General features: G+C 37.4%; 1 protein-coding gene across 1 annotated transcript in view; it reads left to right on the top strand.

Moving 5' to 3' along the window:
* The window catches only part of FCHSD2 (FCH and double SH3 domains 2), a 243650-nt gene that overhangs the window by 34431 nt on the left and 191351 nt on the right, over positions 1 to 17868 (top strand). The window contains exon 3 of the mRNA XM_061380758.1: positions 2595 to 2640. Within this exon, the coding sequence (XP_061236742.1) occupies positions 2595 to 2640 (46 nt within the window). The remainder of the gene's footprint in view (positions 1 to 2594; positions 2641 to 17868) is intronic.

Raw genomic sequence — 17868 nt, 5'->3', positions numbered from 1 at the left:
GATTATCAGAAGATTTTTTGCTCTATTCTCTTGCTATCAGTTCAGTTCAGTTCAGTCATTCAGTCATGTCTGATTATCTGTGACCCCATGAACCGCAGCATGCCAGGCCTCCCTCTCCATCACCGACTCCCGGAGTCCACCCAAACTCATGTCCATTGAGTCAGTGATGCCATCCAACAACCGTCTCATCCTCCTGCCCTCAATCTTTCCCAGCATCAGGGTCTTTTCAAATGAGTCAGCTCTCCGCACAAGGTGGCCAAAGTATTGGAGCTTCAGCTTCAACATCAGTCCTTCCAATGAACACCCAGGACTGATTTCCTTTAGGATGGACTGGTTGGATCTTCTTGGAGTCCAGGGGACTCTCAAGAGTCTTCTCCAACACCACAGTTCAAAAGCATCAATTCTTCTGTGCTCAGCTTTCTTTATAGTCCAACTCTCACATCCACACACGACCACTGGAAAAACCATAGCCTTGACTAGACAGACCTTTGTTGGCAAAGTAATGTCTCTGCTTTTTAATATGCGGTCTAGGTTGGTCATAACTTTCCTTCCAAGTAGTAAGCATCTTTTAATTTCATGGCTGCAATCACCATCAGCAATGATTTTGGAGCCCAAAAAAATAAAGTCAGCCACTGTTTCCACTGTTTCCCCTATGGTAAAATCCATAAAAAATTTGCTATCTTAACTGTTTATAAGTGTAGAGTTTAGTGCTGTTAAGTACATTCATTTTGTTCCACTGCCACGACCATCCATCTTCAGGACTCTTTGCATCTTGCAAAACTGAAACTCTGTGCTTCTTAAGTAATAACTACTTTATCCCCTCTTCTTAGCTCCTGGAAACTACCATTCTACTTTGTGTCCATGTGATTTTGACTGCTCTAAGTCAAATCTTACATAAATGATAACATACAGTATTTGTCTTCTTGTGACTGATTTATTTCACTCAGCATAATGATCTCAGAGATCTCACAGTTCATTTGTGTTGTGTATGTCAGAATTTCCTTCCTTTTTAAATTTAAATAATAGTTATTCATCCAAAACAAATGTAGCAAAATCTTAAATACTTTCAGTTTTTATATGAGATGAATAGTTATGTTGGTAAATTTAAATAATTATTAAAATGAGTTTTGTTTTATTGCCTTTTTTCTATTCCAGCTCTTTTCTGTATATTTTTCACTTTTCACTTTGATATCTCTGCCTTATTGAAGTGTTTTTAAGAACACAGATACCTGACACCTCAGAGAAAAGCCTTTAAACCCAATATGCATGCATGTGTGCTAAGTTGCTTCAGTCATGTCCAACTCTTTGTGATCCAGTGCACTGTAGCCCACCAGGGTCTTCTGTCTATGGGATTCTCCAGGGAAGAATACTGGAGTGGGTTGCCATGCCGTCCTCCAGTTAAACTCAATATATTCAAGGTAAATTGTTAATGTTATCATGTTTCATTGACTCTACCTTGCCTGTGGTTTGTAAAAAGTGAAAGTGAAAAGTTGCTGAGTCGAGTTGGACTCTTTGCAACCCCATGGACTGTAGCAGCCCACCAGGATCCTCTCTGTCCATGGAATTCTCCAGGCAAGAACACTGGAATGGGTAGCCATTCCCTTCTCCAGGGGATCTTCCTGACCCAGGGATTGAACCTGGGTCTCCTGCATTGCAGGCAGATTCTTTACCACTAGCGGTGGTTTGTAAGGTCCACTGGTATTTCATGTACTGTTAAGATAGAAGAAATACTGCTAATTACTTAAAAAATGAATAATAATATCATAAAATGGGGCTTCCCTGGTGGTGCGAGTGGTAAAGAATTTACCTGCCAATCCAGGAGATGCAAGAGATGTGGGTTCGATTCCTGGGTTGGGAAGATCCCTTGGAGAAGGGCATGGCAACCCACTCTAGTATTCATGCCTGGAGAATCCCATGGACAGAGGAACTTGTCAAAATTGTTTACTGTAAAATCTATGAAATATAATACATGTGTGAAAAAGGCTCTCATCATACTATAACATGTGGTCCCCTTGTACTTTGTTGACTCTTATAAAAGACTAGAATGAAGGAAATTATTTGACTATTTCATGTTGAGAAGCTGATCAAAACTTGATTTTTGCCTTGTTTTCTGTGGTTCCCTCTATGTTGTTATATTCAGTAAACATTTTTATACCTACTATGCACTAGCCATACTGATGACAGTAGCTAACGTGCACACACACACATATATCCACACCTGTCTTTTACTCTGTGCTAGACACTATTTTGAGCACTTTATATATTGTCATTTACTAAATTTTACATTATCCCTATGAGGTAGATACTATTACTATACCCATTTTACCAAATAGAAACCTGAGGCACAGAGAAATCAAGTGACTTGACCAAGGTCATACAGCTAATAAGTGGTGGAGCTAGGATTTGAATGTCCTAAGATTGTCTTAACTCCAGTCTATGGTGTCAGTGGTATTCTTAGATACATAGATCATTGACATATTGTGCCTTCCCTCAACACAGCTTATGAAACAGTGTTTGAGGGTATGTTGATAACTTTGCATAAAATTATTATTATTTTTTCGGTAACGAATTTTTACTTTTATTTGTGTTTTTAGGACATTCAGTCAGAAGAAGGCTGCTATTGAAAGAGAGTATGCACAGGTAAGCTGGCAAGAGGAGGTCCCTATCCTCTCATCCTTCTTTGGCTTACAGGCAGATATGGTTGTTGGAGAGAAGCATTGGTATCCCTGCGTTCTCCTCTTCTTTGGCTCTCTCACTTTTTCCCTCCTTTTACTCCATTTGAATCTTCAGATGAGGAACTGAGTTGCTTCTTACTACAAAGAAGTTTATGAACATTCTGGGAGAAAATAATATTCACAATATTCTGAAGTATTTACAAGTATAAATAATAGTGAATAGATTTTACAAGTATATATATTCACAACCGTACATTTCATCCCTACGACTCATTTATTTTGTAACTGAAAGTTTGCTCCATTTGATTTCTCTCACCTGTTTTACTTACCTGGTTACTTGTCTCATAAAAAGCTTTTTCGAATAATCCAGGTTTTTTTCTTCATGATTAGATTTAGGTTAAATTTTTAACAAAAATACTGCACAGGTGATGTTGAGCCTAATGAGGTTTTATGGTTTGTTGTGACAGATAAACTAGAGCACATCCCTGATATTGCCAATTTTCTAGCCTGATTGAATCTTTAACAGTGATAGCAGACCATTTTATCATTTATCAGTTTTCAAGATCAGTTTTCATGCCTTTTCTGTTTTTTTTTTTTGTGCTAAAAAAATGAATATTTGTTATGTTAAAAACATTTGCAAGGCATAATTAAAAATTAAACATCTGAGAATGTTTTAATTTTAACTTACACATTTCAGTTTAAATTATTAAATTTTTTAAAATGTCAAAGTTGGTGTATTCTTAGCTTTCATTTATACACATTTAAAAATCCACTGAAAATCAGAACATTTATCTCTTGCTGTGGAAATTTCCTTTAGAGAGTCTGCTTGTTGTTAAATTGAAAGTATGTGGAACGTTTATGCTGCCACCTATCTAATGGATAATATTTGATAATGACACTTCCTTTCTGGGACATTCCATAGTTTTGGCTATTTGTTGTTGGTACATCATCTAAACAATCAAGACTATTTAAATATATTTAAGAAATGGGATCATAATTTATGTGAACAACTTCTTTGAATTTTTAGTTTTCTTTATCAATTTTACCAATTTTAAAGCAGTCTTTTAAAATATGGTAGTTGTGTTTTTTGTTTCTTTCTTGTATTTAATATTCTTTTTTTCCATGTGCTATATAATAGGTCTTTGTTGGTTATCCATTTATAGCAGTGTATTTAATATTCTTTTAAGTATTTTAATATTTTGGTTCATCTCTGTCAGGAGCTAAGTCTTATGAATATTGATAATTTCCTTAGTTGAACTGTAGGTGAATGGGGAATCTATGCTCTATAAGGAATTACTCTAATTTTCTTATAAAAGTATTATTTTAAAATTAGTGTATTTAAAGATATACCACTTTTCATGTGTTGAGAAAATATTTTGAGCACTCTTCCAGCTTTTGTGGATATGCGTGCCAAAAAAAGAAGAAGAAAAAAAGTCCTAGTACTTACAGAACTTCTATGGTTGTATATTAACTTCCAATTAAATGTATTAAATTCATTCTCTTCAGGGGGTTCCCTGGTGGTCCAGTGGTTCGGACTCTGCACTCTGTCAAGGGTTTGATTCCTGTTTGGAGAACTAAAATTCCATAGGCTGTGAAGTGCTGCCAAAAAGAATAATAATAAAATTTAAAAATAAAAAATAAAAAAAATTCTCTTCAAAACAACTGATGTGGCATTATAGTCAATTGAAAAGAATGAAGTTATTCATAGAAGTTATTACTTATGGTATATGTTGTCATCGTCTACACAAAGAATTAATGCGCCAAAAAGTTTGAGTATTATTTGTGAGATTTAGAGATCATACAGATGAGCTGTTCCAATAAAAAAAATATGAAGGAAAAGAATTTAAGTGGGATTGATCAGATGACAGCAACTTTAAAAATAGTACCTTGAGTACATACAACCCACTCCAGTGTTCTTGCCTGGAGAATCCCAGGGATGGGGGAGCCTGGTGGTCTGCCGTCTATGGGGTCGCACAGAGTTGGACACAACTGAAGTGACTTAGCAGCAGCAGCAGCAGCAGCAAGTACATACAGACTAAACTTGTAATATGTTTTTAGGGGAATGTTAGAAGAAAGAAAGAAAACAATACTGTATATCCTTATTTACACTTGAAGGAATTTGAGCCCTAAATTTTTTCAGGTTTCTTGCTACTTTCAATTTCCTATAAGAACATTAATGTTTTATTTTTAAGCACGGTTTGTGAAATTCATTTTGTAATTCTCCAGAAATAATAGATGTATGGCATATCTATTTATACAAATAGAGCAAATGAATCTCTAAAAACATAGAAGCAATGTGAGTCATTAAACAGCATTAAGTATTAGGGTAAAATTTAGTCTGGCTTTTGACTACAGTTAGCTAACCACTGAGGTATTGGTAAAATTATTTGGAATACTCAAACTGAAGTTGCTAAAGGCGAGTTCTGTGTATTAATATACTTCCTGTAGTCTTTGGCAGAATGCTGGTAGTGAAGGAAGGATACAAAAGGTTACTGTGGCTGGAGAGAAAGAGCAGGAAAAGTTTGTGGGCTTTAAGGGCGGCTCCTTGTCTGAGGACAAACACAGAGCAAATACGGACACCCTGTCAAAAAGCCTGTGGTATCATACAGTCACACCTCAAGTGCAACTTTTTGCTATTTTTATTCTTTTAAGAAAGAAATTTATGAAGAGTTGGGCATACTACCCACTATCCTGTGTGTGTGGCAGGGTTCTGTTTTGGTGAATTTGCTCACAGTAAAAGTTTCAAATGTAACTTAATCTAGCTGTGTACAGTTAGCTTTCTGGCCATTGCTCTTAAAGAATCATTGGTAAAGTTATTTAAAACACTGGACTATATACTTGGAGTTTTCTATTTTGCTAGCCTTGTCCTGTAGAGCAATAAAGATAACTATCTTGAGAAAAAGTTGAGGATTATTTTCTGTGTTCATGTTGATACTTATGTTTTAAAATTATTTTACTTTTGAACTCCTTAACTTATGCAACAATAATTAGAAATAAATTTTGGGAGAAAAGCAGACAGATTTTTTTCCTCGAAATTCTTGATATACATAGTTTGATTTTTAAAGTTTTAAGAACTATTAGGAGAAACAGTGGTAGATCTGAGTAAACATTAGTATTCTTTGGCATGTAGATTTGCTATTATAGTTTAGTATTTTTTTAAGAAACTTTGTTATATTTAGTTTTATTATCTTGCTTGTTTATTTGTTTTAATTTTAAGAACTTATTTAGCTCTGATCACACATATAGTTGAGGATTTATATGCAGGATATACTTTAAAATTTTATTTTTTATTTTTTCATTGAAGTATAATCAATTTACAATATTTTATTAGTTTCCCAGTGTACATACAGTATAGTGATTGAGTTTCTTGCATATTATATTCCATTATACGTTATTATAAGAAATTAGGTATAATTCCCTGTGCTGTACAGTAAATCCTTATTGCTGATCTATCTTATGTATAGTAGTTTGTTAATTTTATACCCCTAATTTGTTGCTTCCTCCTTTCCTCTTCCCTTTTGTAACCACAAGTTTGTTTTCTATGTCTTCGAGTCTCTTTTTGTTTTGCCTATACCTTGATTTGTATTTTTAGATTCCACATATCAGTGGTATTATACTGTATTTTCTTTCTCTGTGTGACTTACTTACGAAGCGTTATGTTCTCTAGGTGTGTCTACAGTGCTGCAAATGGAGGTATTTCATTCTTCTTTATGGTTGAGTTCATATTCCAGTGCATGTGCCACATGTGTGTATCCCATATCTTCTTAACCCAGTTGTTCCTTGATGGGCACTTGGGTTGCTTCCATGTTATCATGGCTGTTGTAAATGGTGCTGCTGTGAACACTGAGATGCATATATCTTTTCAAATTAGTGTTTTCATTTTTTCCTCATACAGATCCAGGAGTGGAATTGTTGGATCATATGGTAGTTCTATCTTTAGTTTCTTGAGGAACCTCCATACTGTTTTTCATAGTGGCTACAACAATTTACATTCCCACCAACCATGTAGAAGGGTTCTCTTTTCTTTAATGGCTGGCTCCTTAAAGGGAAAAAGTGAAAAATGACAGGAGGGAAAACTATTAAGTCTGAGAACGAGAAAGAAAAAGAATTGAAGAAAAGAAAACAGAGCCTAAAGAAACTGTGTGATACTGTCAAACAGACTAATTATACATTGTAGGAGTCCCAGAAGGAGAAGAGAAAAGGTTAGAACTAGGCTTTGAGTGGTGTTATATCATGTTTGAACAGGGTATATTCTGCTTAGTTTTTTTTTAAAAGAACTTTTAAATAAGGATAGTGGATATAGCAGGACAATACACTATTTGCATTGTTAAATAGGAATATTTTTTGATGTTATCATAAATGAGATTGTTTTCTTAGTTTTCTTTTTATATAGGTTGTTGATATAAAGAAGCACAACTAATTTTAGTATGTTGATTTTTGTTTTCTTCAACTTTAATAAATTCATTTATTCTGATAGTTTTTTTTTTAAATAGAGTCTTTAGCATTTTCTGCATATGGGATTATGTATTTGTAAACAGATAATTTTGCTTTTTCCTTTCTGATTTGGATGCTTTTTCTTTATTTTTTATTGTCTGATTGCTCTTGCTAGTACTTCCAGCATTATGTTGAATAGAAGTGGCAAGAGTGGGCACCTTATGTAAGTTGTGTATATAACTTTTTAATCATGTTTTGGACTAGTAAGTTTTAAAGTCAGGAATCTAGTCAGTTAATTTTTAGGTGATTGATGGGCAAATTGTGATGATATCTAGTTATAACAATGTTACATTACTATGTTACATCTGAGATTGTCTATTTAAAATAGAATATTGGCATATGTAATATATGTATGTTTACATATTACTATGTAATGCCTGATTTTCAGAGTCATTTGTGCAGTAATAACCTCAGATCTTAATGCCAAGTTGCTATAGCATAAGCCTGACTGGTTTCATGACTTTTAGAAAAGTGTTGTAGAACTTTTAAAGAATGCAGAATTGGCAGTCCTGGCAGCTCAGTGCCTCATGCCTCTCTTAGTTCACTGAAAGGCTGAGGTATTCTCATTCCTGGTATTACTGTGGGGGTGCAATACATTACGTGGGAAGCTCTGATTTAGAGCTAGTAGATAAGGAACATATTCTCCTTTAGAGCCTCAAAAAGAAACAAGGCTGCTGACACCTTTATTTCAGACTTCTAGTCAGCAGAATTCTGGGAGAATACATTTCTTTTTTAAAAATGTATTTATTTATTTGACTGTGCTGGGTCTTTGTTGTTTGGGCTTTCTCTAGTTGTGGCGAGTAGGGACTACTCCCTAGTTGTGATGCATGGGCTTCTCACTGCGTGGCTTCTCTTCTTGCAGAGCACGGGCTCAAGAGCATTTGGGCTTCAATAGTTTCAGGTCCTGGGCTTTAGATTACAGGCTTAGTAGTTATGGTGCATGGGCTTAGTTGTCCTGTGTTGTGTGGGATCTTTCTGGACCAGGGATCAAACTGGTCCATGTCTTTGGTATTGGCAGGAGGATTCTTTACCACTGAGCCACCAGGGAAGCCCTATTTCTCTTTTAAGCCACCTAGTTTTATGATACTTTATTACAGCAGCTCTTGGAAACTAGTATAGTAACCGACAATAATTTTCTTATTCTGGTATTAATTTGAGACACTTGATGTAGTTACATGTATAAATATGATTGAAAAGAGGATATTTTCCCTCCTGACTTATGGTAACCATAGTTTTTGAAATACTAAGTATTTGCTAGACATCATTATTTTATTTAAATTCTTAAACACTATAAGATACTATTATATCTTGTACTTTAAAAGTAAGTCACCAAGACTCAGAAAGGGGAACCCTTACGCAGTCTGAATGTTGGTGTCTGACCAAAAGCCTATGTTTTCTTTCCTCTCTCACTGTTTCTTTATGTACTAACAGAGGCCAGTTTCTGTTGGTGGCAGTAGCTAGTATTTATAGATTTTCTTCTTTAACTCACAATTTACGTTTGTATAATCTACACAGATAAAGAAAGATGGTCTCTTAAATGTGCCTTTTCCTAAAGTTCTGAGTTCTATATAATTTTAGTATTTTCTTGCATTTTTTATTTTCAGCCAAAGGCCAGAATATAGAAATAAATTATATTATTCTGTTCATCTGGGATCATCAAATAACTAAAACCATTAAGTACCAAAAATTTCTCATGGAAGTTCCGAAAACTTTAGAGTTACCTCTAGAGAATCAGAATGATTACAATATCCATTCTTGTTTATTAGCAGCTTAAAGTAGATCATTCAGAACAAATGGCTAGTGATTGATTTTTATTTAAGAGAGCCCCCCAAATGGAGTGACTGCTAATAAAGATGAATGTAATTGATACAGTATCATCTATCCCATTTATGATGACTGGTTATAGAGAAAATCAAACCTTTAAAGTATCTTTAGTGGAAGAAGATGACACGGTCTTGAACATGATGGTTTTGTGTTCATGTTTGACGACAGATGTTTTTGGAGGGGGACTTGTGACACTGCTGGATAAATATTGAAACACTGCAGGGATCAGATGTATATTTGTGCAGCTTCTTAATTCAATCCCTTTGCAAATAGTATTTATTAACAGTGTAGTTTGGCTAACATTGAAGACCTACCATGTGGCGGCTGTTCTTAGGTGGTAAGAATGTCCTTAATAACATTAGAATATTTCCTTTCCGAAGTGAAGTGAAAAATTTGTATGGGTAATGGAAAATAACATTTTAATTGGCCTTGTTGTTCTTCAGTTGCTAAGTCGTGCCTGATTCTTTGTGACCCACTGACTGTCCTTCACTAGAACTTTGCAAATATACAAGTAGAGTTTTTAAAAGTAGTATATATAGGTAGTTAATTTGATCATGGTATCTGGTCCCATCACGTCATGGGAAATAGATGGGGAAACAGTGGAAACAGTGTCAGACTTTAATTTTTTGGGCTCCAAAATCACTGTAGATGGTGACTGCAGCCTTGAAATTAAAAGACGCTTACTCCTTGGAAGGAAAGTTATGGCCAACCTAGATAGTATATTCAAAAGCAGAGATATTACTTTGCCAACAAAGGTCCGTCTAGTCAAGGCTATGGTTTTTCCAGTGGTCATGTATAGATGTGAGAGTTGGACTGTGAAGAAAGCTGAGCACTGAAGAATTGATGCTTTTGAAGTGTCGTGTTGGAGAAGACTCTTGAGAGTACCTTGGACTGCAAGGAGATCCAACCAGTCCATCCTAAAGGAGATCAGTCCTGGGTGTTCATTGGAAGGACTGATGCTGAAGCTGAAACTCCAATACTTTGACCACCTCATGCGAAGAGTTGACTCATTGGAAAAGACCCTGATGCTGGGAGGGATTGGGGGCAGGAGGAGAAGAGGATGACAGAGGATGAGATGGCTGGATAGCATCGCTGACTCGATGGACGTGAGTTTGAGTGAACTCCGGGAGTTGGTGATGGACAGGGAGGCCTGGTGTGCTGCAATTCATGGGCTCGCAAAGAGTCGAATACGACTGAGCAACTGAACTGAACTGAATTTGATATTATATATAGTTTAAGCTTTAGTAATAAAGGAGGAGCATGCATTCTAGGATATTAAAAATCTGAAAGAAGAGAAGCAGTCTTTGTAAAATAAAATATTTTTATTAATTTGTAGTTATTAGCAGGAATCATATAGCACTGTTTCTTTGTGATGGAATTGAATTGTTACATTCTTCATAAAAGTAAAAAGGACGTGCTTACTGTCTTTGAGTTAAATCTTAATCTAATGGAGAAATAGATCCATAAACAAACGAAACTAGCTCATCTAATTTTGTGTAAGAGAATCATTATCCATTGTTAAATAAATGCATGTCTAGGAAGCATCACGATGAACAAACCTAGTGGAGGTGATGGAATTCCCGTTGAGCTATTTCAAATCCTGAACGATGATGCTGTGAAAGTGCTGCGCTCAATATGCCAGCAAATTTGGAAGTGGCTACAGGACTGGAAAAGGTCAGTTTTCATTCCAGTCCCAAAGAAAGGCAATGCCAAAGAATGCTCAAACTACCGCAGAATTGCACTCATCTCACATGCGAGTAAAGTAATGCTCAAAATTCTCCAAGCCAGGCTTCTGCAATATGTGAACCATGAACTTCCAGATGTTCAAGCTGGATTTAGAAAAGGCAGAGGAACCAGAGATCAAATTGCCAACATCCGCTGGATCATCGAAAAAGCAAGAGAGTTCCAGAAAAATATCTGTTTCTGCTTTATTGACTATGCCAAAGCCTTTGACTGTGTGGATCACAATAAACTGTGGAAAATTCTGAAAGAGATGTGACTATCAGACCACCTGACCTGCCTCCTGAGAAACCTGTATTGCAGGTCAGGAAGCAACAGTTAGAACCAGACATGGAAAAACAGGCTGGTTCCAAATAGGAAAAGGAGTACGTCAAGGCTGTGTATTGTAACCCTGCTTATTTAACTTATATGCAGAGTACATCATGAGAAGTGCTGGGCTGGAAGAAGCACAAGCTGGAATCAAGATTGCTGGGAGAAATATCAATAACCTCAGATATGCAGATGACACCACCCTTATGGCAGAAAGTGAAGAAGAACTAAACAGCCTCTTGATGAAAGTGAAAGAAGAGAGTGAAAAAGTTGGCTTAAAGCTCAACATTCAGAAAACTAAGATCATGGCATCTGGTCCCATCACTTCATGGCAAATAGATGGGGAAACAGTGGAAATGGTGGCTGACTTTATTTTTCTGGGCTCTAAAAATCATGCAGATTGTGACTGTAGCCATGAGAAGAAAAGATGCTTATCCCTTGGAAGGAAAGTTATGACCAACCTAGACAGCGTACTAAAAAGCAGAGATATTACTTTGTCAACAAAGGTCCAAATAGTCAAGGCTATGGTTTTTCCAGTAGTCATGTATAGATGTGAGAGTTAGACTATAAAGAAAGCTGAGCGCCGAAGAAATTGATGCTTTTGAACTGTGGTGTTGGAGAAGACTCTTGAGAGTCCCTTGGACTGCAAGGAGATCCAACCAGTCTATCCTAAAGGAATCAGTCCTGGATGTTCATTGGAAGGACTGATGTTGAAGCTGAAACTCCAGTACTTTGGGCACCTGATGCAAAGAGCCAACTCATATGAAAAAACCCTGATGCTGGGAAAGATTCAGGGCTGGAGGAGAAGGGGACGACAGAGGATAAATTGGTTGGCTAGCATCACTGACTCAATGGACATGGGTTTTGGTGGACTCCGGGAGTTGGTGATGGACAGGGAGGCCTGGAGTGCTGCGGTTCATGGGGTTGTAGAGTTGGACGTGACTGAGCGACTGAAGTGAATTGAGTGCTCTTCAGTAGAGCACTGCTTCAAAGTATTGCCCACGTGAGAGAAAGATTTTGCACTTTAAATCACCAGTTCAGTTGAGTTTGAATTTGAAATTCATATCTGAAATCAGTTTTTATCTTTTCTCTTAATGTACATGTTATGTCTTTTATGATCAGCAGTCACATAGGTCTCTTGTTTTTTGTATCTGAACATTAGTTGTTCTGTGGTAAGTGGAACTGTCTGTCTCTTTGATGAATTCTTTACATAACCTGCAGAGTGACTTCTGGGTAAGCAGCATAGCCTTATTTTAAATCAGGTGGTCTCAAAGAATGTAAAAATGGGTGAAACTCCATCCAGCCTTTTAATATAATGTATGAGTAAAAATAATGAGCAGAAATTTGATTTTAATTTAAGTTTAAATTTAGTTTAAACTGCTGTTACTCTAACATACGGAGAAGGCAATGGCACCCCACTCCAGTACTCCTGCCTGGAAAATCACATGGATGGAGGAGCCTGGTAGGCTGCAGTCCATGGGGTCGCTAAGAGTCGGACATGACTGAGCGACTTCACTTTCACTTTTCACTTTCATGCATTGGAGAAGGAAATGGCAACCCACTCCAGTGTTCTTGCCTCTAGAACCCCCGGGAAGGGTGGGCTGCCGTCTCTGGGGTCGCACAGAGTTGGACACGACTGAAGCGACTTAGCAGCAGCAGCAGCACTCTAACATAAATTGTTGCTCTTTCTAATTCTCTAAGTTGGTTTGCTTTATGGATTTTCTGAGAAAGCAGGAAATGACCTAATGCTTTTGCTTTAAAAGAAGAAACCATAACACTGCCCAGGAAATACTCACCCCTCACTTCCCCACCTAGAGAGTCCTTTAATACAGGATTATATTTCCCTCGTGATTTATGTCTAGTACTTAGTACAATATCTGGCACACCATGAATGCTTAAATAACATTTGATGGGTGAAATGAAGAATGCTTTTTTCATGTCTGCTATGAAAATTCCAACTCAGAATAGGAATCAATAAAATGTTATTCTTAAGCCAAAAAGGTGATATTGCTAGAAAGAAAGAAAAGCATATCTTTTGACCATTAATTGATAGCCACAGGTGGCTTGTGTAATGTAAATTTATCCTTTATATTCTCAGAAATCAATCATTTAATGAAGTTTATATTTAAATAGTTTGCAGAAACTTTATTTCTCATATGCTGGGGTCCGGCCCCGGCTGATCCAGGGAGTTCGAAGCGGGGACGGCGTCGGCGAGGATGAGGATACAATAGCTTCAATTAGGTATTAATTAGAGATATAAAGAATAATAGAATGAGGATAGCTCAGTAGGAAAAATCAGTGGAGAAAAGAGGCTGAGTAGCTTGGTTTACGCGGGAGACCAATAAAACTTCAAGACAAGAAGCTTGCACCACTTACGTAGGCCGCAGGCATCCTTCCGTTCTCCCGAAGGAGAGGAGACACTGAGGCCTCCCCGGTCGGATCTTAGAAGCCTAGGCATAATTAGTAAGCATGGCGGGTTCCGCGCTCCAGATGGAGACTCAGCCAGAATTTGAGAGAGAGAGAGACATGGGGAGACCAGTCTTTCGAGGAACTGATCCCAATTCTTTATTTTCCGTGGTCTACGTTTATACACTGAGATGTTATGCAAAAGTCATGCGGGGCTCAGCAGTCCTGACTTTTATCAAAGTCAGGTGCTTCATACAAATGTATACAGAGGTCTTAGGGGTGTTACATCATCTTCTGGCCAGGGGGCCTGCTGACAATTTATGACCCTCTCCTTGTGACAGCAGTCAGTCAACCAGGACACTTATTTCTCCAGGGGTGATTATTCTTGAAACAGACACCACCCAAATAAAGTTACATTCCTATAGGGTGAGGGTGTAGTGGGTTTTAGTTAAGTAAAGAATTTACTTAGCCTAAGGTCTAACGTGATTAATATCAAAGGTTAATACTTATTTCTTCTATATATTCATTAATGTGTGGAAGGGCAGGGGATGTGGAGACTTAGCAACAAACATTGGCTCAACAAATGAAAACCCTTCACCAATACAATTTCTAGTCAGCCCACTATACTTATACTAATGGTTTTCTAACTTTTCTAAGGAACCTGTTTTTAGAAGGTTTAAAGCGTCTCATGCCTCTCATGGTTGGGAGGCTGTGAGCAATCACATGTGGCCGGACAAGCCTGTCAGGCAGGCCAGAAAACCTTCAGAGGAGTTTGTAGGTTAAAACACTCTTGTCATGCCCAGGAGTTTTTATTAACTGGAGCTCTAAGTTAACTCCTTCTCCAAAAGAGGTGGTGGGGGACGGCCCCCCGTAAAGTCAGAGGTGTAGGTGAAAGCACAAAATAGTAAAGTAGGCAGGCTCTGGTTATGGGGGTAGATGCTCGAGGATTTCCAGAGGGACTCCTGAGGCTTATCCCGCCTTTGCGTATGTCAGGCCTCCTTCCTCATGACCTTTGCCATGGGCCGAGTGCCTCACTCTGGCCCTCAACACTCATAGTAGGATTAAACTCTTACATCCACTTAATGACATTTGCATTCAGTTTTTAAAATATTATATGTATATAATTCAGCAGAATTATACTCTTAGTCTTCACAAACTAATAAATGTAAACTAAACCTTGATTCAAGGATTATTCATTTGTATTGAACTGCTATTAATGTTGTTAACTAATTTTAATGAACATATATTAAAATAATTTTATTTATTTATTTATAACTGCAATGGGTCTTAGTTTCAGCATGTGGGGTCTTTCACTGTGGTGTGGGCTTTTTGTTGTGGTGCTTGAACTCCAGAGTGTGTGGACTTAGTAATTGAGGTGTATAGTAGTTGCGGTGCACAGGCTCAGTTGCCCTGCAGCGTGTGGGATCTTAGTTCCCTGACCAGGGATTGAACCTGTGTTCCCTGCATTGGACGGCATATTCTTAACCTCTAGACCACCAGGGAAGTCTCCAAATATTTTTTAGTGACTTAAACATTAGAACTCGATGAGTTAGGAAATATAAGCAAGTGGTTTCTTAAATCATTTTTTTCAGGGTCTCTACAAAGATAAATAAAACTTGATTCTTTATCCTCAGAGGATTTAGTCATGTAGGATAAAGCAGATATGAGAATGAATATATAGTATAAGGCATAAAGAATAAATAGTAGAAGGCAAAATCAAGTAGTTTCTAAATCACTACTAAGTAAAAAGTACTAATTTAGTAGTTTCTAAACCACTACTTAGTAGTGATTTAGTAGATTCTAAAATCTTGTATTTAGCAAGATTATAAACAGAAACAATACATATAATAGTGAATGATAAGAGAAGACTGTGGATAAGGCATTGACTATCAATTACTTTTGGAATAAGATATGCCAGTTCTTAAACTGAGGCTCTCTTTGTCCAGTTTGGCTCAGTTCTTAAACACTGGGGCCCATTTTCAATGCTTTTAGATTTGGGGAATTAGGCATCTTGACTATTTGCTAAATATGGTTCTCTAGAGAATAAGAATTTTCTAAATGAAGAATATAACGTGATGGTTAAGAATATGGTGTGAATCCTAAGTCTGTCATTTACTAGCTGTATAACATTGGGTGGTTTACTTAATCACTCTGTGCTTCAGATAACCAATCTATAAAAATAGTATGATGATGATAATAATAATACCATATAGAGTGCTGCTGCTAACTTGCTTCAGTCGTATCCGACTCTGTGCGACCCCATAGACAGCAGCCCACCAGGCTCCCCCGTCCCTGGGATTCTCCAGGCAAGAACACTGGAGTGGGTTGCCATTTCCTTCTCCAATGCATGAAAGTGAAAAGTGAAAGTGAAGTCGCTCAGTCGTGTCCGACTCTAGCGACCCCATGGACTGCAGCCTACCAGGCTCCTCCGTCCATGGGATTTTCCAGGCAAGAGTACTGGAGTGGGGTGCCATATAGAGTAGAATAGAATAGAGTAGTCATTTGTCTTTATTTCTTATTAGAATATGCATTCTCATGGATAGACACTTCATAGCAGAATAAATGACTGGAGAGTCTAAGATAAACAAGGTAACAACGCATGTGAATCTATGTGTGTGCATGCACACACTCACATAGATTAAGAATCCAATTGTAGTGAAGTGAGATTATAACTATACTTAAAATAAGGGCAGGGAAACTGAGCATATTTGTTACTGTTGTTGTTCAGTTGCTTGGTCATGTCCGGCTCTTTGCGATCCCATGGACTGCAGTGCACCAGGCTTCACTGTCCTTCACTATCTCCCAGAGTTTGTTCAAACTCACATCCATTGAGTCGGTGATGCCATCCAATCATCTCGTCCTCTGTCGTCCCCTTCTCCTGCCCTCAATCTTTCCCAATATTAGGGTCTTCTCCAATGAGTCAGTTCTTCACATCAGATGGCCAAAATATTGGAGCTTCAGCTTTTCAGTCCTTCCAATGAATATTCATGGTTGATTTCCTTTATGATTGACTGATTTGATCTCCTTGCTGTCCATGAAACTCTTAGGAGTCTTCTCTAGCACCGCAATTTGAAAGCATCAATTCTTTGGCACTCAGCCTTCTTTATGGTCTAGCTCTCACATTTGTACATGACTATTGGAAAAACCATAGCTTTGATGAGCATTTTAGAGCAATCTAGGATTTTTAATATATCCCAAGTTTCAGGAAGAGAGCAACTGCTTTTTGCTTTTTTGTCGAGAACATTGATGTTTAGGTCAGAAACAGTGCTAGAATTCTGAGCGATCTAAAGCCTGAATGGTAGTTACCTAAGTACCTTCTCTGATTTTTAAAATATTTTCTCTGACTCCTTAAAAATGATCAGTACAAACTGAATGAGACCCCCCCTTTTCTTCTATTTAATTTTCCATTGTGTGCTGTTAACTAGTTCTCTATTTCTGTTTTTAATTCAAATAATTTAATTTGTACTTGTGAAGCAAGTACAAATTTAATTTGTACTTGTGCTTCCTTCCAAATTCTTTCTTTGCAGCCAAGTATATTGTAGTAACTAAATTTTTCAACTATTGTCATATTGAAAGGATGTTAAAATGGTAATATGCTTAATTTTATTCCCTTTTATTATTAATACATCTAAACATGCAGCAAAGTTGAAGAATATAACAGTTAACACCCATATACCCACCTACCATTTAGTATACTTGCTTTATCACGTATCTATCCATATATTGGTCTTTCTTTCATTTAGTATTCCATTTTATTTTTGATGTGTTTCAAAGTAAATGCAGACATCAGGACTCTTTCCTCTAAATTCCTCAACTAAGCTTTGTTTTTGAAAGATCTATTTTTCCCCTTTTTTATTTCAGTGCGCACTGATGTTTTAAAACTTTTTATTTTCTATTTATTTGCTTTATTTTATTTGTATTATTTTTGTTATGACTGCACTGGATCTTCATTGCTCTGCGTGGTCTTTCTCTAGGTGCCGCCGGCAGGGGCTACTCTTTGTGGGGTGCATGGGTGTCGCATTGCAGTGGCTTCTCTTCTGCGGAGCACAGATCTAGGTGTGTGTGGGTTTCAGCAGTTGCGTCACTCAGGCTCAGTAGTTTCAGCATGTGGGCTCAGTAGTTGTGGCTCATGGACTTAGTTGGTCTACAGAATGTGGGATCTTCCCAGACCAGGGATGGAATCCATGTCCCCTACATTGGCAGGCAATTCTTATCCACTATACACCGAGGAAGAAGTCCCACTCTCCCTTTTTAATATAAAAGACAGGTTGGCAAGCTACAGCCATCTGGCTTGACACCTGCTTTTGTAAGTAAAGTTTTATTGGACCATAGTCAGTGCTCATTTGTTAGTGTTATCTCTGGCTGCTTTCTTGGTGCACTGGCAGAGGTGACACAGGGATCATATGGCCTGCAAAGCCGA

The sequence above is a fragment of the Bos javanicus genome, chromosome 15 (assembly GCF_032452875.1).
Source record: "Bos javanicus breed banteng chromosome 15, ARS-OSU_banteng_1.0, whole genome shotgun sequence".
Taxonomy (NCBI): Eukaryota; Metazoa; Chordata; class Mammalia; order Artiodactyla; family Bovidae; genus Bos; species Bos javanicus.
The sequence above is the reverse complement of the archived record's forward strand: the minus strand, read 5'-3'. Positions and strand labels throughout refer to the sequence as shown.